This window comes from Dermacentor variabilis, chromosome 5 (assembly GCF_050947875.1).
Source record: "Dermacentor variabilis isolate Ectoservices chromosome 5, ASM5094787v1, whole genome shotgun sequence".
Taxonomy (NCBI): Eukaryota; Metazoa; Arthropoda; class Arachnida; order Ixodida; family Ixodidae; genus Dermacentor; species Dermacentor variabilis.
The window spans coordinates 96288601-96311197 of NC_134572.1; the positions used below are offsets into that span (position 1 = coordinate 96288601).

Below are 22597 nucleotides of genomic sequence, written 5' to 3' on the forward strand. Positions count from 1 at the left end.
CACACACACACACACACACACACACACACACGCACGCACACACAGACAGAAATTGCTACACCAAAGCACGCTCCGGAAAGAGCACCTGGGCGATCCGCCGCGGAGTCGTGTGCGGCGTCTTATGTATTGCGCCGCCCACCCAAAAAGCCCAACACCGAGTCGTTCGTGTTCCGACACGATACCACAACTTTCCCGCGGGCATATGTGCAGCGTGGCCTCAGTCGTGCGTTTCTGGAACAGGTCGCTCCGCAAGCATAGCTGATGGCCACTCGGTGATATATATACGCTGTGTCGCGCTCGCATTGGGAAACCAAAGCGCGCCGTCTTGTAAAGCGAACAGCAGCGAGTCAGCACTGGCGCGCGAGCTGCGATGCTCGGCATCGGGCTTTCGGGGTCCGAGAGTGGCATACCAAAAGCCTCCTTTTTCTCTCTCTCTCTCTCTCTTCTTTTACTTTTATTTTCCGACTCCGAAACGATGGACATTGTCCGTCGCGTCGAGCGAGCCGCTCCGCTTCGGCCACCGATGCCGGTCACGAAGACGGCGCAAGCCGCCTGAGGTCGGAATACGTGAGTCCACCACGCGAAACCCTAATCACCGGCGCGCCAGTCGAGCTCGCCTCCGGCCCCTCGACGTGCATCTCTCCCTACACCTCCCCACTTTCGCGTTGCGCATCCCCCTTTAGGGCCGGCTCTCCTCCCCATTCTCCTGTGGGGTAGATTCCGCAGCACTTCTCCACTGTACTCCCCACCGATGGCCGCCCTATGTATGCATTCACTCTCCCGACACCGTTCGTTTCCCTCTTACTATGTATATGTGGCGCCTTCGCGTTTGCACCAACGGGAAGGCTGGCTCACTGCGCTGGGCATCCTCTTCGACACTTCCAGACATCCCATTTAAATGACGCAAATTGTATCACGCTCCTCGGCTCCCAAACGGAGTTTCCGGCCAGTTGGAATCCCAAAAGGACGAGCGAGAGAAAACGAGGAGACGGGCAGTCGTGGCCTGAATGCAGCTTGAGGTGGGGTGCGGTGGGGAGGGCAATCGCGTTTCACGCGTTGTCCTCCCCACTGTCTGCGTCCAGCCCGCGCGACTGCCTTTGAATAGGGTTTAACTGGGCCGATTCCACTGGGACTGATGCGGCGCGCGCGCGGGTGTCTGTTTCAACGCTGACGAACTGTCTTTGAAATTCCGGCGCCGGAAACCCGGCCTGGGGAATCTTGACAACAGTCCGCGACGCGTTTCGGGAACGGTAGCCGCTGTCGAATTAGTAGGAGGAAGCGGTGGCGTACTGGGCGTTGCTGTAAGCAGAGCAGTGCTATAGAACCTCGCAGAACATTGTTTGACAGGCGATTTGTTCTCTTACACCTTAAGAATTACCGTACGGAAAGTGTGTGTATATATATATATAGACAGAGAGAGAGAGAGAGAGGGAGAACTACGCTAAAGCTCTTGAGGTATCAACCCTCGTTCATGCAACTTTTATTTTTATGAGGTGACTTACAGTTCATATGCGAGAAGCGTGTTGTTGCAATAACATCTAAATCATCGTATCATCCTAAAGATTTAGAGCGAATCGCTAACCTTATCACACAATTTCACAATAAAGCCATTTCTTTTATTATCTTTCTTCTAAATGTTTACAGAAGTCGTACCAATTGAGTTTGAATTAATATAGGGTATAATAACCTAGCTAACGACTAGTGGTAAATTATGTGGATGCTACAAGCTTAAGACCATTCTTTTGCCCTATAATTCAACAGCAAATTGCTAACCAGTTCGCGAAGTCTCATACGAAATTAATAGTGCCGTGATCTGTGACCGAAAATTTCAAGGGAATCTACACCTTCAAAATCCATGGAAAAAAAATGTGCTAACCTTCCACTCCGTTTCATCGCGTAACTTGGAAAATGGCGACGGATTGATTACCTCCACACACCAAGCAGGAGAGAGCCGTCTGCTTCTTTACATAGTTCGCGGAACATGGTTTGAGTTTTCTTTTTAACGTGAAATACCGTGTTCGTAATATTCGTTATCGTTCTGATCACTTATCATCAGACATTTCTCGAAATATAAATTCACTTAAAACATATTCTTTTCTGATCACCTGGATTTTCAATTTAGAAAAAAGAAACATGGGTCATGGACAAGGGGCGGTGTGACAAATACGCAAGCACATGCGGTGCATACGTAGTGTGGAGACGTGTGTCTGCAATGTCTGCGCTATGTTTCCTATTTTTCTTTTCTTTTTCTTCGAGCAGACAACTGCTGCCACTTCATGCCACCACGCCAAATAGGCAGGCAGACGTGGTGCATACGTTGTTTGGACAGATGTATCTGAAATGTCATCGCTATGGCTTTATTTCTCTTTGAGCCGACAACAGCTTTCACTTCGGCTGCTCGCGAATTCCGGTGTAGTTATACACTGGGAGACTTCACGTGGAGTCCTACTGCAATACTATTGGCCCACAGCGACCCCTAGCCTTCTCCGTCTGCCAAGTTACGGTGTAACAGAGTATAAGCTAATGACTGACAAGAACTTTACAGGCCAATACACGACTAAGTAATCAATAAGACGAGGTATCAGATTAGTTTGGAAACAGCCTGCGTCTAACACACGTAAAGCACGCAAAGCAGAAATGCCTGCGAGATTGCGTAACTTGAAACACCGGCTTCAAGTCTGCAACGAAGCATGTAGAAAACTCGCTTATATCGTTTCGCGATGATGACGAAAGAGATCTGTGCTCCATAAAGTTTGCTGCCGCCCATGAGGTACGTTGCTTTGGTAAAGACAGGCGTCGCCTAAGCCGATAAACAAGCGTGTAAAGAGACAAGCGATGGTGGACTCTAGTTAGACCTCTCAAGCAGAGCGCGCTGGCATGATGTCTCTTCTCTGAAACTTTTGCTGCCGCCACACAAGCGCGCCACTCTGATTAGACGAGTGGCCTGCAAGATCGGGTTGCCGTCGTTGCCCTACAGTGCAAAATAAACGGCGCCTTGTCTTAGTCGCATGAGGAAGTGTGTTCGCACGAAATCACTTTCCAGTGCAGCCGGCTCAGCCCAGCGCCATTTTCGCGGACAAACATAATCTGGTTGTGGCGTGATACGCACCTGCGTTTGTTCCCAGATTGAAATCGCTGATCCCGCCGCTAACAGGATTTCAACGCCCCTTCTCAAACTCGCGGTAGCCGAAGCGAGCGCCTAATTCGTACCCAACTGAGGCACACGACGCGTTGTCAGCTTCCCAACGCACAGGGCGGCGGCGATGCGAATCTTGGCGGATTCTATTACGCTATGTAATATCCTGGTCGCCATAATTACCGCATTTGCATTGCATATTCGCGCGGTGCGTCGATTGAAGCGAACTGCGTTGGCTAGCGAGCGCTATGTATATTTGAGCGAAGTTGGCGCCTTAAATTTTTCGTGAAGAGTCGTCTGACCTCTCTTCAACTTAATTACGTGGTGAACTTCATTACCGCAAAGCGTGAGGAGCATTACACGTGCTCGATGCGTTAGAGCTACACACCTATATTACTGCTTCGCCTCTTTCCGGGAAAGCGCATTAAGAAGGCTCTCATCGCTGGTGCAGGTGACGTCATTTACTGTAGTAATAGCAAAGACAGCCACGGCATTTGTCCTATAGATGCGTCAGAGCAACCACGCGATATGCTCATCAAAGCAAGTGGCTGCATAACCTGTCCCTGTCGGGTTTTAAACGTGGAATACGGAATATTTTGTAGCATGAAGCTAAACATGTAACGCTGTTTGGTATTCTTCAACGTTTGTCGGACTTTGTGCATAAGATGGTTCTGTCAGATGTCACGGATTATATCGAGGTTTCGAATTTGGTGCGTTCAATCAGTTGACACTATACTATTAAAGTACCGTTTTGCTTAGCTTGAGAGCAAGGTAGCAGATGCTGGGCTCTATACGTTGAAGTGAGAGCGCTAGGGGGACGTCACGTTTTGGGTAAATTATTTACACTCGCACATAACAGGGCTGATAGATATAATGTTGTGCACACGGCTAGCCCCGCCGTTTTCTACTCCGATTCTTTAAGCGCACTGGTATTGTTGAGGCGAAGAGCGGATACACTTCAGCTTTAGGCCCGTTCGCATCGTCGGTCGGGGCACCAGTAGAGTGCTTAGTAAGCGGTGTGTCACTTTCAAGCCTTACCACACAACTATCGCAGTGGTTGCTACTGGTATTGTTGAGGCGAAGAGCGGATACACTTCAGCTTTAGGCCCGTTCGCATCGTCGGTCGGGGCACCAGTAGAGTGCTTAGTAAGCGGTGTGTCACTTTCAAGCCTTACCACACAACTTTCGCAGTGGTTGCTAGAGTGATAGGCCGTACCTGTTAGCAACATTTTACGTTGACCATTTGTTGGACGCTCTGGTTGTTTGCGCATTCTTTCCTACACCTAGACATTGGTGCGTGTGTATGTGTGCCTGTGTATGTGTGTGCGTGCGTGTGCGTACGTGCGCGTGCGTGAGTGGGCGTTAGTGTGCGTGAGTGTGTGTGCGTGTGTGGGGGGGGGGGGGGCGCGGGGTGTGTGTGGGTGTGTGCAGTCATTTGTGTGTGTGTGAGTGCGTGCGCGTGTATGTGTGTGTGCGCGTGTGTTTGTTTTTCGAGAGAGAAGGGGAACAGGAAGAATTTTTTACATAACTGATTTATGCTGCAATGTCTTGCAACGCCATTGGGCCAAAAGCATTGCGACAAAGAAGACGTTTCGCAAAAAAAAAAGTTGCTTATCTCAAAGAGAGAAATGCGCCGCTGTAAAACGGAGGTGTACCCACTGAGCGGAGGAATAAAATCACGCAATGCTCAAACAGCGGTTCAAGGGTATCGCCTTCTGGACTTTTTGTCCGCATAAGTGCGTTCCCGCTCAGGTTAGCAGTGAACACCGTCACATGGAAGCTTACGACGAAAACAAATCGCCTTTCACGCTGTGCGTCACCGCAAACATGGGACGCCTCCGCCAAAAAACAACGGGTGATAAATGTACTACCGTTCAGCCGCGCTGCCGATGTTACGGCAGTGGAAAATACTAATCCTGCAAGAAACGCGATCGTGATGTCCAATCTTGCATAATTCTAAAACGTAGTTTTAGTGCTTTACCGAGAGAGGAGCTCATCGTTTATCAGTTTGTATGTACGCAAACTATTGCGGCACACTCTAGAATTGAATTCTAGAATTGGGATTGGAACGAAGACACCACTCTCACCACCAGCTCTCAAGCAACTTTCATTGCTCTTGCTGTATGAACGATACAACGATGATACACTGATGGTTTAACCAGCGAAAACGGTTCTGCAGGATCAGTAACTTTTCCTACGCAAGTCACCACATTAAAGTTGAAGACATCGCGTCATACTACATCACAGCCGCGGAGCTTGCTGCTCTTCCTAGCACACTACGCATAATTCGAGACGAACCACCTCAAAAATAGAGCATCTTGAGTGACTCTAAGGCAGCTCTACATTGCTTGCTTTCCGCCTTACGCCGTGGACCTTACGAACAACTAGTGCTACAAATCGTAGAGCTCCTTTCTCGCCTCGTCGAGCAAGGGCGCGACGTCCCATTTCAGTGGCTTCCTAGTCACTGTGACATGATGGGTAAAGAACAGGCCGGTGAAGCTGCTTCATCTACTCTTGAAGACGGCGTGCGGGAGCCAATCTCGCTGTCAAGAACAGATGCCGCAGCGCAACTTCGAGTGCTTGCATATGATGCCTTACGATTGCAGTGGCGCACACCTAGTTTGCAGCACACACGTCTACATCGACTGGACCCCTGTCTGCAACTTCATCCGCCGCCTGGACTATCCCGACCTGAGAGAACGGTACTTTGCCGATTCTGGCGTGGCGTCGCATTTTCGAAGTAGTTTGCTTTCTGCATCTGATGGAAGGATAGTGCTGTATGTGACCACAGCGGTGATGAGGAAACTATAAAACACGTTCTTTGTCATTCTTCCCTATACAGCACACACAGGCAGTCACTCACGACCGCGCTGGCACGTCTTGACGACCCGCTGTTTTCGGAGCATACAATCCTGGAAAGCCGACCTATACAGTCGTCACACCTCAAAACAGTGAAGGCATTCTTGAAATTTTCACGTTCGAGTGGCCTATTTGAGAGACTATTTCTCATGGAAGTTCGCGACCTTCCCTACTATTTCTTTTTTTTTTTCGTTTCTTTGCTTTTCCACTCCACTGTCTTACCGTTATTTTCATTTCCCTTTCCCCAGTGCAGAGTATAAAACCAACATCTCATCCGGTTAACCTCTTTGCCTTTCCCATCCCATTTACCTCTCTCTCTCTATATAAAATTGACCTCGACAAGTGGACTTCTCGAAAGACCTTGATGTACACAAGTCACACTGTCGAAAAGTTGGCTTCAGGCTGAGACTTTTCTTGCTCTCTAATTCATGGTGACGTTAATTGTACACTCTTCACTCTACACAACCATATCATGCATGCGCCACAATGTCGATATCAAAGGAACACAAAACGGAAAAAATAAATTGAATTTTATTGGCAAACTACCCTTCGGCAATACCGAAATGATGCCACTTACCGTAAGAGGCTTGGTAAACCAGAAAAGACAGACATTAAAAAGTGCGGGAGAGAGAAAAACATGCTTAATGAGAGCAAAATAGTAGTATTGAAGTACTGGTTCCCTCTTCAGGGGAGTCCATGCACTGTCTTGGCTAAGGCGGGTGGCGATGCTGCTTTGAAATGGCCGCACCAACTTGCTGTGACGTCATCAACTTTGACACCGCCTACTCTAGCCTATTCATTTTTTTTTTTTACTTAGAAAGATGGGCTGCAGTATACTCTAAAAGTGGCAGTACGTTAAAGAATCCCCAAATGGCCAAAAATTATTCCCAAGTACCCCAATACGGTTTGCCTCATAATCAGATCGTGGTTTTGTCACGTAAAACTTCAGAATTTTTTTTTTCACAGAGGCGAAGATAGAACTTTATAAGTTTTACTGATTACCTAAGTCCTGAATACGAGAAAATACATTGACATTCATGAGGTGACGTTGACGCTCAGGCGCTGGAATTCGTACGTAAAATTCGAAAACTGAAACTCTGACCTTGATTTTATTTTTTGGTAATGAAGCTGTTATAGCAAAACTAACGAACGCAGAGTATTCAAAGAATATCAATCTAAACTAATTTAGTGTTTCTGTTGAGTGTCTTCTGAAAGCTAGAAAGTAGTGAGTATAATCTCGTTTGTGAAAAATTCTGAGGCTTTCAGGGAGTGTGAGGAGATTTTTATTTATATGCCATGAGTTGTAAGTACCTCAAATACGACAAACAGTCAGAGAGAAGCGGATTAGCAATTCAGCGAAGTGAAAAGCGGGGCAAGTTGGTATAGTTCCATTGGTATATGACAGCGCGACATTCGAAGCACGGAGAGAAGAAAACCACGAGACTAGCGCTGACTTTCAAATGAAACTTTAATGTCAAACCCATGCAATATAGATACATCTCATAGTGTGCGCGGAAAGAGCCGGTACGAAAAAAGATGTATGTATATGTATGGGTTTGACATCAAAGTTTCACTTGAAAGTCAGTGGTCGTCCCGTGGTTTCCTTATCTGCGTGTTTTATCTGTCGCGCAGTCATATGCCAATGGTTAGCCACTGTCTTTCAAAAGAGATACTACGCCCACTCGCACGAAGGGAACAGAAATTAAAGAAGAAAAGAATAGGGCAGTGATAATCCCACGATAGCTGTCGACGGTAATGCTATTAGCATTCCAGCAATGTAACTACACGCCGTGTTTCTGAAGTCACGTTTATTTAACATGTTTAGTGGTCATTCTGAGACTTCAGTTTCTCCGGATATATGCAACATACTCCGGTATCCTCCAACTTTGCTATGTCATTAGCTTGCTAAGGTTATTTGCTCGCCAATTGAGCTTGGCGCAATGACGACGACTGTGTGATAGTTACGTAGTGACGACGATGGATTGACGAAGGAATAACGTAGATAAAACGACAAAATCAATATGACGAGGATAACATGACGACAATAAGATAAAACGGCTGTAATAGGCTGAAAGAATCCTAATCGCATTAAATAAAGAAAGAGAAGAGGAACGAAAGGAAGACATAAAACAAAAGATAAGGGAAAAAAACAGAAGCACATGGAAGCTATACAATGTAATGACAGGCTGCCTACCCTGTTTTGGGATAAGGGAATAAAAAAATGAACGATGATGTAGGAGAGTGGAATATAAAATAAAGCTGCCTCATCTCGGAGGGAAGAATCCTGAAACGTTGGTGGAACTCCCCTCATCACAGAGGATCTTAAATGCTATGCTCTGCTTCTTGAGGACATTCACACTGATTGACACATTTTTGAAAGTTTTTGCATGCTTTTGCGCGTAGGTAGGCAGTTTCTTTATCATACTTGCAGTAGCTTCGGAGTATTTTACGGACACTAAGCTAACATACTTCTTTTTTTAACAGGGATAGGTCCGACGGGCTCGCTTCCCTGGTCGTTTTGATGCCGGCCGGTGTCGTCCCTGGAATTCCTAAATTATTTAAGGGGAATCACAAGGAAAGCAGGTTCTCATTCTGCCAAGAGAAGTCAAACTTACGACCGGAACATTGGCAGTCCATGCAAGGTTCTACCTCTGCCACTCTACCGATGCTACAGCTGTGGATAATACTAATCCTGCAGAGAGCGCGATCGGGATATCAGGTTTTGCATAGTTCTGGAACGTAGTAGTAGCGCTTTACTGAAAGCGGTGCCCATCGTATATCAATCTGTAGGCGGCATATTCTCGTCGTACCACAGAACCGACCTCGTTGCCACGACAGCAAACGGAAGGTCCAATGACGCACGCATCCAAAAACGGCCAGACACAAGCGGCCATCATTCGATTCCAAGACCACTGACCGCAATTCACAGATTGTTTCTATTACCGCAGGTGAGCTGTATCTTAGTTTAGAGGGCACAGCTAGCGCAGGTTCACCCAACATGTTTAACTCGTCCCTGCCTGCTTGCCTGAGCGCCGTCGGAGCCGCGTGACAATATGGCACCCGTGATTTTAGATGTAGTCCTAAATTTGTAACGTGCAACTCGTGTTAGACTGTATTCCTTACAACTTCCTTGCTCCGACATTATTCAAGGCCGTGCTTGGAAAAATAAGAAAGAAAGGGAAAGGGAAAAGAAGAAAGAGCGTGAGATAGAGGGGAATGGGGAGGCGTTGGGGGTACGAAATACGCAGTAAGCGTAAGGTGTGTAAGTGAAGCAAACTGGCGCCGCTTTGAAGACGCTTTAATGGGCGCTGGCCGTGTACCAGAAGGAAGAGGCGGCCTTTAGCAAGACGCTTCACGTGCTCTGGAACTCTCCGGGGGCAAGGTATCGGCAGGGCGATCACGTTCGGCGCTGCGGCTAAGAGCGAGAAAAGGGCGCCCGCCTGCTACCGCCATCGCCGGTCGCTGCTGTTGTTGCTGTTGGAGAAACCAGATCGCAGCCGAAGCATCGTGTTTTCTTCTTTGGCGGCTGCCTCCTCTTGGTTGCTCCACTCGCTTTGTCGACAGTGGCGCTTGCATTGCCAGCGCCGGCAAGCGTGCGGTCGCATTCTGGAAAGCTTCGCAGACGAAAGATTGGTGCAGTCTTTCAAGCACTTTTCGAGTCACTCTGGTCTCCACAAAACACATTTATGTCAAGTGCAGAAGTTCTAGGCAGAGCTTCTAGACGGACAACGTCTAGGTCGGAGCTGCCAAGGGAACTCATAGTGGTAGGCTTAGGGAAAGGATGTATTCATAACAAAGTGTTTGAGACATCTAAAATTCTTCGTTGTATTGTTCACTTCGTTGTAAAGGTCGCACCCCGTGCCGTTTACAATCAAAGAGGCTTAGCGCGTTAAACAAAAGAAAAATTTCAAGTTAGCATGAGTTCAAAAGACAGTGAAATAAGTCGCTATATTTTTTGTGCACACTTTGACAGAATGCGGAACTGAAGCCAACCCTATTGCACCAAAGTTGGCAGCATGCTCTGCGGCGACACACAGATTCCACGAATGCTGCTATCACACCCCTTGCCATCAAAATCCTTGGTTCATTTACAAGATCTTCATCACTGTTCCGTTCATTTATATTCGCGTCCTTTACACCATAGATGCATTTGAAGGCGTTGTCCGTCGTCACTACATGAGCACATCGCCATCCACTGTGACGTGTTCGTCAGCTGTCATACCCACTGATGCGTTACAAGAAGCAGTGAACGAGTTGAGCAATTCTTAGAGCAGTGCAGCATGGCCTTATGACATTGCTATGCCCATCAAGCGCATTGCTGGGGCTGCGGTCAGCGCTAGCGCAAAGCGCACCTTGGTGACGTCTGGGAAGGGCAGAGGCAGCACCACTACGTGGTGCTCGTTGGAAATCACGAATCAACCATTGAAGATATATAAATTTCTTCGTTGTACAGACAAATGTTTTGTTGTGGTTTTCCTTGTAGAGGCATTCAAAATACATACGAAAGATATAAGGTCTAGACTTAATCATTCCTTCGTTATATAGATCATTTCGATGTAGAGGCATTCGCTGCAGAGGCGTTCGACTGTATACATCCACTGCTCGGGTTCCTGTGGTCTGGCCTATATAATAGGCTATGGAAACAGGTCGTGCTACCCCTAGCTAGATTGGCTATTGCGTTCTTTGTACCTGCATTTCTTTTTCTTGCTCTATACACTTGCACTTTCCCATCACGCAGGGTACCTACCAAACTACCTCTAATTAACATTGCCGCCTTTCAATAAGCTGTTTGCAGCGGTTATTTTCGAGAGCGCCAAAGAGATGGCGCTACCGGAAATGATGCCACAGGACACCATACGGAGCCTTCAGAGTGCAGCAGCATGCCTGAGTCACAGCAATGAAGGGCTGTGCTACTTCTATTGACTGTATACGATCACATATTGAACATTTGAAGCAAAGTGTTGCGTAGTACACTTGAAGAAGTATCCTGCGGCACTATCGGGTGTCAGCGTACCATGCAGTACCAATAAGGCCAAACGCGATTTCACGTGTTATCTTTTTTTTTTCAGATTAAGCATTTAAGCTTCTAAAAACCGATATTTAGCCCCGATATGAATTCGTTGTTAGCAGTTACGAGCATGAGTGAGGTCGGAACGATTAAATGTCGTTGTTTTGTACACTTCTGATATCACCCCCCTCTTATGCTTCTTAACAACAATTTCTTGTCTGATAATGCGGATTTTCTTGACAGGGGGAGATGACTGGTCAGGACTCGCACGCACGAGTTAGCGCAATGTACTGTGCATGCAGTCATGTTGATAAAGCGACACCGATGGTGAACATATTGGGGTCGTTTCACAGCAAATTTTGCTGCGATCACGTAAAACATAATGGAATAGACTGCAGTTTTGTTAAAGCACGAACCCAATACACTTCAGGCGCCGTATTTTGTTCATTTCTCTCTTTTCATGATCCGAATGGCGAATTCGGTGGCCGTTAAGCTCATATTATTATAGCGTTGCTAATTGGGCAGACCTTGATGTATATATATGCGACTGCTCGCTGCTTATACATCTCCAGCGATTGTGCTTGCTTAAACTTGCTTGTTCGAAAGAACCGCTGGTTAAAATAGACAGCTTAAAAATAACACAGATACATTCTTAAGGGCCCTGAAATATTATAGCTCTCACATTAATTTACTAAGGTACTAAAGTAGTAAGAGTTATCTGCTATAACAAAAAAAAATATCAGAAGTACACGCGATCAGGTATCGCTTCATCGGGGAATTCGCACGCACGGACGCGTCGTATTCGCTCATCATTAACCCGCTAAAATAAGACCGAATGCAAATCACCTCACCTCAGTCCTCGAGTGTTTATGTTGACAGTTATAATGATAAGCCGGTGGACATATACTTTTTATTGCGCTTGTTTATTGTAATCCTGAGGGTGTAATAAGTGATTACAGATCACGCTACAGATGCAGTAGTATATATATATATATATATATATATATATATATATATATATATATATATATATATATATATATAATTCACAACAAGAAAAAAAATATGGGCACAGAAATACGACGTTGGCTGCTGCTTGAGCGCGCTATTTAATGCGTTCATGGTTTGTAATCTTGAACTCTTACGCAGCGAAGTTCCCTAAATGTTTCCGACATTTTCTTTGCACAAAGGCGCCAAACATTTCGTCCTAAATACCCAAGAGAGGTGGTACCAGGGACCGGTAACTCTGGGACTACCTTAATACATGTGCACGCGCGTTTACTCGCACGAAACCCGTCTTCGTCAATTCTAGAAGTAATGTAGTTATGGCCTACGCAATAGATCTTTATTTAAAGATCGGAAAGCAGAGAGAAAGAAGCGGCACCAACATGGGCGTTCTTGTTCAGAAGCATCTTCAATTTTTCATTCCGAGACAAGTTACAGAAAAACACAGGAATCTCCTAAAGCCAACATACAGACAGGTAAGAATCGTGGGTGTGCAAGAGGGCGTTAGGCTCTCGGTTCTCGTATCGTCTATTTTAGAAGTCGCGTGGTGACCACATTTATCACCTATGGATTCCTGGGAATCCTCCCTCTCGGAGGCATCATAACACGTCTGAGAACCCTGTGACGCAACTGTGAGACCTGTCAAAATACTTGTATCAAACGTACGCTGCACTCGATGTAACAGTTCCCCTAGCCCCATCTAAATAACCGTGTACTTAAGTTGTCGTTCATGCAGAAGCTTACGAGCGGACTATTTTTTGGAACCACAGAATATCTTTTCTCACAGAATCCTACCCGGCTATAACTGCGAAATTTTCAGGCGCGACACTAAGTGTTATAAAAAAATTAATACGCTAATATATTTGTGCCACCATTTAATCGGGCCTCTTCTTATGCAAGCGCTTCTCAATCCACCCAATATAGTACCCTGAAGTTTTCTTTGTTTATCTCTGGAACTATACCGTCGTGGTTACGCAGTGGCTGTAGCGTTCTACTTCTGAGCCCGAAGTCGTTGGTTCGATACCCTTCCGCGGCAGCCACATTACAATGGTGGCGAAATAAAATGTGCCCGTGTACTTAACTTTAGGCACCCATTAAATAATAACCTTAATTCAAAATTAGTTTGGAGGCCTACAATACGGCGCACCTCGTGGCCACAGCGTTGCCTTGGAACGTTAAATCCATCAATAAATCAGTCTTTCAGGGTCTATCAATGGGCTTTACATCTTTGGAATTTTTATTCTGTTGGCAGAAAGACACCGCTCACCGGCGTCCATGCGGTCCGTCATAGAAACTTATTGCTGTACGATTTCACCCTCATCCAGAATTTGCTGATCTTCGACACGACGCTGTCGACAAACCACATCACTTTTCCCGGATAGTTCTCGAGAGCTCGCGCACCGGCGGAGTCTAGCTGCGGGTACTTCAAGTGCCGCTTCCAGTACTGGCACTGGTCTCGGCGCAGCTGCGAGCCCGTCGTGTATCGCCGGGGCCGCAGAGACAGATAGGTGCCGTTGCTCCGTTGAAACTCGTCCCAGCGCGTGTCTCGAGTGCTTGGGTTCCTGAAAAGCGGCAGAACGAAGGACGCCATCCTTGTCAACGGGCACAGTGTGACGTCACGAGAACGATGACGCAAGCGCGGGTAGGAGTGGTCCCCGATACCGCCGATAACGAGGAAACGGGAAAGCAAGAAAGAGCCCACAGAAGCGAGGTAGGATTCTTTTCCTTTTTTTTTTTTTCTGTTGGTGCTGATGTCTTTTTTTTTTACCTTCCGGATACAACGCTTCATACCGCAGAGTCTAGAGGGCGTGCTGGCTAACCCACATCCTGTTGCACATGGCCACGCGCTGTTTACATTTTGTCTGTTGGCTGCCTTCGATGAAGAAGCCGAAACACTAGGTAATCATCAGTACAAGAGTAGAGCCATTGAATGCTACCGTAAAGAAACTGACAAAGAATAAAATAAGAGTTCGTTGGAGGAGACGGGAGCGTTCCGCTGGCAAAGTGCTCGTGGCGTGAACGCGTTCCTTACGTGTGGAACGCATTCACGTACGAACGCAAATTGTGAGGCGCGTGGAGAAAGAGAGCAGCACCGACCGCTTAGAGGAGAATGCCTAAATGCCTGGAGCATGATACGACTTAAAGCGACCAAATTTGTTACCTGTACATTAAATTTGCTATTTGACAGCAATTGGCAAGCCAGAAAAGAGTAACTGGGAAAAAGAATATAGGGTCCATAAAGAACAAATTAGTGTTCCGCGGGTTAGTCTTTTTTTTTTTGTCTATACTGAACGAGCACCCACGGGCAAGAAACCTTCCAGAGATGTTTTACAATTTCTAATTACGGTTTGTTACAATGTCTCTCATTGCTACGCGCGAGGTGTGAATGAAAGCAGTACGTTTCTATCAGCAAGGGCTACTTCGCTCGTAGGAATCGAGCGTAAAGCTTTTCCAGACGTACTCACCCTGTCTTGGCGAAGGTGACCCACATGTCGATGATGTTCTCGGAGAATCGCGCCTCGTCTTCCGTGTAGTGCGCGGGCAGCCTAAAGGGCATGCCGAAGACGTACTGCACTTCGTCGCTATGCGGAACGCCCATCCAGGGGCCCCAGATGCTGGCCTCGGTGCGGTGCTCGAACGAGTAGTAGAACACGCGGTTACCGTGCCTCGCGTACGTGTGGGCAAAGTGCACCGAGGGGCAGACGAAGAACAGGTCGCCCACGATATCAATTAGCCGCCCACGCAGAAGCTCGTCCTCGCTAATTGCACCGGCGCCATCTTGAGCGTCTAAATACACGTCGAATAAGTCGTCAGGCACCGGCGCGTCCAAAGCGTGCAGCAGGACTCGGGCCACTTTCTGCGTGTCCTCTCGGGAGACAGGTTGCGTCGTCTTGAGAGGATAGAGGTGCGGAAAGCCGAGAAAGAGGAAGAGCGACCCTTCGTCTGCGTTGGTTCCGATCAGGACCTCGCCGCCTTGGAACTGGCCCCTTTCGATCTGCAGCAAGTGGGATTTGGGCATGAATTCATCGCCGTGCACGGGCCTCATGCTGATGATCTTGCCTCGTGAGAAGGCGATGTGCGCGCGCAGGATCTCATCGGCGCTCTTGGACCGCAGGCATCGTACGACTAATTCCGGGTGAGAGAGTAGGTCCACGTCTATGTTGCTCACGCAGCCGAGGGTGCTGGCGAAGTCGTTCGACACCCGTATGGCTTCCTGCGTGGTGCTCATGAAGGTGGCGGAGTAGAGGCTCCCACTCTGCAAGATGGCACGCTTGAACAGGCCACGGCTCAGGGGAGACAGGAGGTGCAGGTTGGCCGAGATGGCTCCAGCGCTGACTCCGAAGAGAGTCACTTGGTCGGGATCACCGCCGAAGTTGTGGATGTTGTCGTGCACCCAATGCAACGCGAGCAGCTGGTCGTGGAAAGCCATATTGCCCGGGGCGTCGTCCGTGTCTGCAGTGAAGAAACCGAATGCGCCGAGCCGGTAGTTCATCGCGACCACTACCACGTCACCCAGGGCGGCAATCACGGAGCCGTTGTTGTAACTATGGCTGGCCGATCCCATTATGAACGCACCACCGTGCAGCCATACCATTACAGGCCTCCTAGAGGAGTCTGTTCGAGGAGTCCACAGGTTGAGGTAGAGGCAGTCTTCGCTGTGCCGGCTCTCGTCCTCGAAGCCGGCGCTGAGAAACACATTCTCGAGTTGCATGCACGAATAAGGCATTGTTGTCGCGTCCCACACATCTTTCCAAGGCAAAGCTGGCACAGGCTTTCGGAATCGAAGTTCGCCCGTCGGTGGTTGAGCATACGGAATGCCGAGAAAACCGAACACGGTCTTGTCTTTCACGGAAATTGGAATGCCGCGCACCAATCCGCAAGTGGTGTTGACGACGTGCGACGACGCTGCCGATATCACGGTCACGGCCAGGAGCGTCACTGTAGGAAGCTTGTTCATTGCTGAAGAAAAGAAATATGTTAGAGCTCTGTTATGCTTCTAAAGTTGTTTTGATTTGACGCCGTTTTCAAGGTGTATTGCTGCCCCATGTCTTAAACACTGATAAGAGATTCGCATGCCCGCTTTAATGCTTGTGTATCTATCTCTTTTTTCTTCAATGTTTCAATTTTTGTAGCAGTTACGCCAATAGCGTGACTTAATGAATACCCTTGCAGAGAATCAAATTTCTGCTCTCGTACTGATGGCAACATCCCTGGTAGACAAGCATTTGGTTCATTGGGTCAAGTTCTGGGGCGCATTTGTCTCATAGGTTTGCAGACACTTGAGAAACGAGTACGCAGAAAGTGATAAGTGTATCTTTGTCGCAGTGACCGATGAAGCTATCTGCAGCGAACGTACAAGGGGAACACTGGGACATGTTAACCCTGAAACCCACCTCCATCATTTATGCTGTGACGTTACTTCCTGTTGAATAAAGGATCGGTAACAAAGTAAATGGTTTATTGCATTAATTTATTCACGCTGTCATTGGCAATATGACCAAGCTTCTCATGCCTGCCATTTAAAATTTATGCTATTCTTTTGCTGTATGCATGCTTTCGGACATAAGAAGCTATCTTTCACCACGATATTTTCGCAGTGAACCGTTTCATACTTAGCCTAGTCACGCACTTGTCTTTAATTTTATTACGACGTACATCTACAAAAGTACTGGATGCCCTAACTTTCTAGGATTCTCGCATTACATGAAAACACCGAAGTGTCGTAACGCCCTACAACGTACTCTATAAGCCTTGACACCAAAGCAACAGCCGTTGATACGGTATAATAAAGTGCTTTGCAGGGTTAGTAGTTGTACTTTGGTACACAATACCGCGCAAGTATAAGCATAGCGCCAAAAGTATAAGATGCTGTGAAACGTGCTGTGCAACTCGTTATAAAGAATAGAACGGGGGGGGGGGGGGACAAAAAAACGTTTACCTCTTTGAAACCCTCCTGCATGTGGCCGCATCCCTTCCTCTGCTGGCAAATACACTGATCCAGATGTTAGGTGTCGTCTAAGGTTCTCTCTGGGAGCTGCTGATAACGTACATGATTTGTTTGCGGATAGATAGCGTCTCTTATTCTTATCGCGGAGACTCATGCTGTACAAGCAGCTGTTATCAGTGCTTGCATTTGCGTAAAGCCCGACCTGCTCATTTGTAGTTGCACGGCGTAAAAAAGGAAGATGGTGAAAAATACTCTTTGGGTGTCAGCACCGTCTTACTCCAATGATCTCACAACTCGCTTCCGTAAATTTAAAACAGGCATTATGAAAGCCTGCTGTGACAACGACTGTTCAAGTTGTAAGGTCTGCTGGGGCACACTAATTATCTAAAGCGTACGCATTTGCCTCATCGGATCGTCATCAGATGTCTCCTCAGAAGCACCATAAAACTAAATAGAAGCATCTTCGCAAATGATAGTGTCTAATGCTGCAGTCAGAAGTTATAAATTAGGCAGTAAATTATTAAATTCTCTAAAAGGCATATCTCTATGTCCCCCGCCCCCATCAATTTGGTCCAATCTTTCTTTTTTCGGGGCGCTTCTTTTTGTTGTGTTAAGGCGATCGTCACTGAAACATCCAAAAGTTAGCCTAAAATTTTTGTCTCCCTACTTTATTCTGTACACAGTCCTTTTACCTATAGTTTCGTCATATTAATTTTAATGATAATGATAACAATAATTCAGTAATAAAAACACAACATCCCCGCACCTCCACCAGTATGTTACGGGGATGTTGGGAGTACAGACCGTTTTATTGAGGGCGCTGCCATTTTTCGATCGCAGCCGACTCTATCGTCCGGCGACATGCCGTGGTATGCGGGATCGCGCTGGAGGGTGCACGGAGAATGTGCTGTTTATGACGAGTGGCAAGTTTTCGTGCTTACCCAAAAGGTGTCAACAACTTGTTTGGATTGGTAAACTTCTTAGAATGTCGTCGCTAAGGTTTTAGCTTCGATATAGGCTCATTATCGAACGGCGACGGGCCTAGAGGCGCTCCCGCAGCTCTGCCCACGATCGAAATAGGAGGCAAGTCTCAACATTGTCGATACGTAACGTATACATCGAACGTGTTAATATTATATGTCTAGCCTTAAACTTAATTAAGGTATCACTCAGGCGACAACAAGCAGAGGTGTCATCGCGTGTCATGCGGTGTGTCACACGACCTTACAGCCCAATCCAGGTAACTGCGAAGCTCCGAGGAAACAGCTTCAGTGTTCCTATAATTTTCCCAGAACGAGTTTCTAAACATTGTTTACCTGAGTACCGGACATCAAGCTTTACAAAATAAAGAACCGTAAGATAATCCGATCGCAAGAGCTGTTAACTTGTATAAAATGAGCTACTGACAATGGCCGTGAATATGCCACGATCAACCAGACGCACGCGACGCGTTGAAATATTATGCACACTCTTAGGTCTCGAATGGTGCTTGTGCGTGCAAGAGCACCTCGCCTACTCGAGATAGTTGAAAAACGAATAGCTATACTCTTTGCAACGGCAACTTATTTTCTGCAGTAATACAGCGCGCGGTGAGCGGCGTCGACAGTTTACTGGAGAGATTCGGAAGCACGGGACAGCCCTTGTGAACTAGGGCCGGCCGGCACACTGCAGGCATGGCTTTGGTTACAGAATGGAAAAGAACACACGATCATTTCTTAGTCGGCACGTACTGTTTTCATAATGCGACCTTGGTGAACTTCTACCAGAACGTTGGTTGGCAACCTTTCTTTCGTATCCCAGTTTGATTATGGGTGCCGAGTTCCGAGTTCGTCGCCATAAAACCGCCCAAACGTACATGCGATGGCATCAAGTCCTTTCTGTTTATGCTGGCAATACAAAGCGGACGCTTCTCTGCTATCGCAGTGGAGATGTCCACGAAATCGCCGGGGCTAATGATGCACTTCACGCTTCCTTCCGAAAGTTATTTTTGCAATCGAATACGGCAGAGTGGCAGCCCGTAGACCTTAAGTCATCTGACCGCAGAAATCCCAGACAGAACACGTTAGAACCGAACTAATTCGCAATTAAACCGCTACCTTTCCAAGCTGCCGCTGGGAGAAAAGCGAATGCGCACATGCCAGTGCGAGAAGGAGAGCGGGGCGGTGAGGTGGTTCGAGGCTACGTTCCTCCTCGCCGATAAAACGGTCTATAGGCCGTTTTATTGAAGGCGCCGCCATTATGAGATCACAGCGCGGTCTGTCCGGCGCCATGCTGGTAAGTGGGTTCGGGCTTAGAGGGCGCAATGTGAATGTACTTTTGACAACGAGTGGCAACTTTTCGCGTTTTTCTGAGAGGTGCCAACAAGTTTTTTGGATTGGAAAACCCCTTCGCGTGTCGTTACCAAGCTTTTAACTTAGAAATAGCCTCATTATCGAACGGCGACCGGCCTAGAGGCGCTGCCACAGCTCTGCCCGCGATCGAAATAGGAGGCGAGTCAAGACTCAACATTGTCGATACATAACACACGTGCAACGTGTTATTCTATGAGTAGCTTGAACTCTATTAAAAAAATTGACACCCGATTTTTAAGGACCAGTTTTTTATGGCGCAACGCTAAGCTAACCCTCGGCAGTGCTTACATCTGCAGCGGTTGCTTCCAAGAGAGTGTGGATATTTAGAAAGCAGTATTTTTCAATCTGAGCAGCCTCTAAAAAAGTAAGAGCTACGTTCCTCCTCGCCGATAGAACGGTCTATAGACAGACTGTATTTACAATATACGTACAAGCAGAGTCATTTTGGTTAAGATGGCCGACCAGCAACAACACGCAGCAGCCAGCGTCTCGCAATCTTCTTCTTCCTGTCCCTTCTTTTATCCTTCCGTAAGAATATTATTACTTTATTGCTGAAAGTACAAGGATACAGTGGACAAATAAGGCCTCTTAGTGTCACATATGGCTTGAGTAGCAGTGCCTGGAAGACATCAGAAGCGTAATAATTTTAATTGACATACATTTCACGTCATTTTAATTTCCATTTAGTTAAATTATCTCTAACCAAAAGCAAACGAGCACTAGCAAGGAGAGGGTAATTACCGGAGGCACCTATTAAGTTGCACCTCAGAACCTTGTCCAATTCATATTTTGTTTTAGCCCGCAAGGCACTTGGAGACAGCTGATTAAAATATACAGGAACATAGTGATATTGTAATTGCTTGCCATAAAAAATATGGGGTTTTACGTGCCAAAACCACGATCTTATTATGAGGCGCGCCGTAGTGGGGGTGTCCGGAAATTTATACCACCAGGGGTTCGTTAACGTGCTCGTAAATCTAAGTACATGGGTGTTTTCATTTCGCCCCCATCGAAATGCGACCGCCGTAGCCGGGATTCGATCCTGCCACCCTGTGCTTGGCAGCCCAACAGCATAGACACTAAGCTATTACGGCGGGTTTTGCTTTCCACGTCCTGTACAATTGCTGGCTACAAAATTTACGATACACTTGCTTGAATGTTTTATACCGGGACACATATATGATTGGCATTGTTCTAACGAGGAATTTCTCGCGCTGAGCAAGCGTTTCGACATGGTGGCTCCAACTTGAGGCGTTCCTATTCCGACCGCGGTTGAACGCTCCAAGCTTCGATGTTGTTATAAGCCTCATTCTAGTTGGGCCACATGTATCTCCTTCGCGCTCACGTCACCAAGTTTGTCTGTTTCTGTTTTTTTTAGTAAAAACAAACGTTTAACGGCGCTGACGCACAATCTTCTCTTGCAAGCGAAATGTATCCTACGGTAAACGTGATGTTATCATATATCCCGTGTCTTAACGAATAGTGCTTTACTTTATCTATGGTGCAAAGATTATTGGAAGCTGCACTGTATGTGGCGCGTAGATATTATCACAGAGAGTGAAAGCGATGGTGGTGGTAGTGGTGGTGGTGTCTGCAGTCGGCGTCACCCTGGTGTAGATCGCGGAAACGGCGGCCGCCGGAGCGATGGGTGGATGGATGGATGTTATGAGCGTTCCCTTTGAAAAGGGGTGGTGGAGTGCGCCACCAAGCTCTTGCTTTTGTACTGCCTAATGTCCTACCTAGGTTAAAAAAGAAATAGATAAAAACCAATATGGGAACTCCCACAACCAAGTTTTCTGACCACCTATTGAGAACTTTGCTTTTGTACGTCTGCGTTTTCTATCGTTTCCCTACTTCCACCAATCTTCCAATCACCTCTTACTCCGCAGCCAGCCAGCGACGTCTGACGGTAGTGGCTGGGCCCGAGATAAGCTGCGTCTGCCGCGCGCGCCAGGCAGTTGTTATCTCGAGCCCAGCAGCTACTGTTAGACGTCGCTGGCTGCCTCCGGACCGGCATGGTGGCCGCCGTTACTGCGCTCTACAGGAGGGTGACGCCGACTGCACTTATGTGAATATTGGACCGCTAGTGGACTGGACTTGGCTGCATATTTTTACCGCTAGGGGGATTTTTGACATTATCGAAGTTATATGCCCCACTCAAGTACATTATTCCGCTACCTACATTTCAGGTTACGTGTTATCTACCCCTGAGCATTTACACGCGATTCACTTACTGGCGGACGTCAAGATAAAGACAGCACGTGGAGAGTGAAACCTGGATAACGTTTCTAGGTAGCAGTCCTGCAAAAGCAGTTCGTAGTAAGCCTAGCTTACTATAACAGCGATTGCGTGTGGCGATCTACACATCAACAGCACCGAACATTACAATGGAATTATGGGTCATGCTCATACTTGAAGATGGCGACGAAGTTATGGTACAAACTACCGACTGATCTCAAAGGACTGACCCATTGGAAGTCATAGGCTGTCTTGAATGCCCGCCGTGATGGTGAGACACCTAAGGAAGTTCACGCCACTTCGACGCTAGCGCGGATGTTCGCCATGACTGTTAGATCTTGCAGCAACTGTCACCATAAAACCGGCGGTGCAGATAAATTCGTCCGAATCTCAACGCCGGCGGCTCCTTTCTCTTAGATAGCGAGGCCGATCTGTGCCGACCATTCGAGTAGTGCCGCTCTCGAGATGATAAGAGAGGAGCAAAGGATGTCACTTGAATACACGAACCTGACGACAAGGAAACCACACATCTCCTAACGCCGCAGAAGCCGTCATGCGAAGCGTCGAAGACATCTGGGAAGCAAAACAAGATAAAAACCGCCAACTAAGGTGATTGTGACTTCGGAAGAACTTGCCAGACTACTTCGAGCGCCAAGCTTTCAATAACTGCTTGTTATCCTTGGTCGTACACCTCTCGCGTGGCTCAAGTATACTACTAACGCCATTGCGTGTGGATCACAAATGAGATTTCTAAAACTCTATATCCAAGTCTCATGTATTATATCAATAAATAAATTATGGTTGACTTGTGTTTGAAATATATACAAAATGTGTATTCTTTTTTTTTTCGTCTTGAATGCGGTATGTTTACAGATGGTTAAATGAGCACGTATCATTAATACGAGAAGTTAAATAAAACTGAGCATTCAGTTCTCATTCATTCATTCATTCATTCATTCATTCATTTAAGTTATCTTTTTGCGGGCTTCACACTGTTCGAAACGCTCCGCCTTGGTACAGGAGGAGCATCTCCATGCCGAGACATATATTGT

General features: G+C 47.1%; 2 protein-coding genes across 3 annotated transcripts in view; one reads left to right on the forward strand and one right to left on the reverse strand.

Annotated features, from left to right (window-relative positions):
- The window catches only part of LOC142582935 (beta-1,3-galactosyltransferase 5-like), a 229183-nt gene that overhangs the window by 115091 nt on the left and 91495 nt on the right, over positions 1-22597 (forward strand). The window lies entirely within an intron of this gene.
- LOC142582934 (acetylcholinesterase-1-like) lies at positions 13223-21886 on the reverse strand. 2 transcript variants are annotated; one of them, XM_075693077.1, is made up of 3 exons: positions 21776-21886; positions 14474-15968; positions 13223-13570 (listed from the first exon to the last, which is right to left on the reverse strand). In XM_075693077.1, exons 1-3 carry the CDS (start codon positions 21777-21779, stop codon positions 13294-13296), a joined length of 1776 nt encoding a protein of 591 aa, XP_075549192.1. In that variant the 5' UTR covers positions 21780-21886; the 3' UTR covers positions 13223-13293. The 2 variants fall into 2 exon arrangements, with proteins under 2 accessions (XP_075549192.1, XP_075549191.1); XM_075693076.1 differs by lacking the exon at positions 21776-21886 and adding an exon at positions 16948-17042.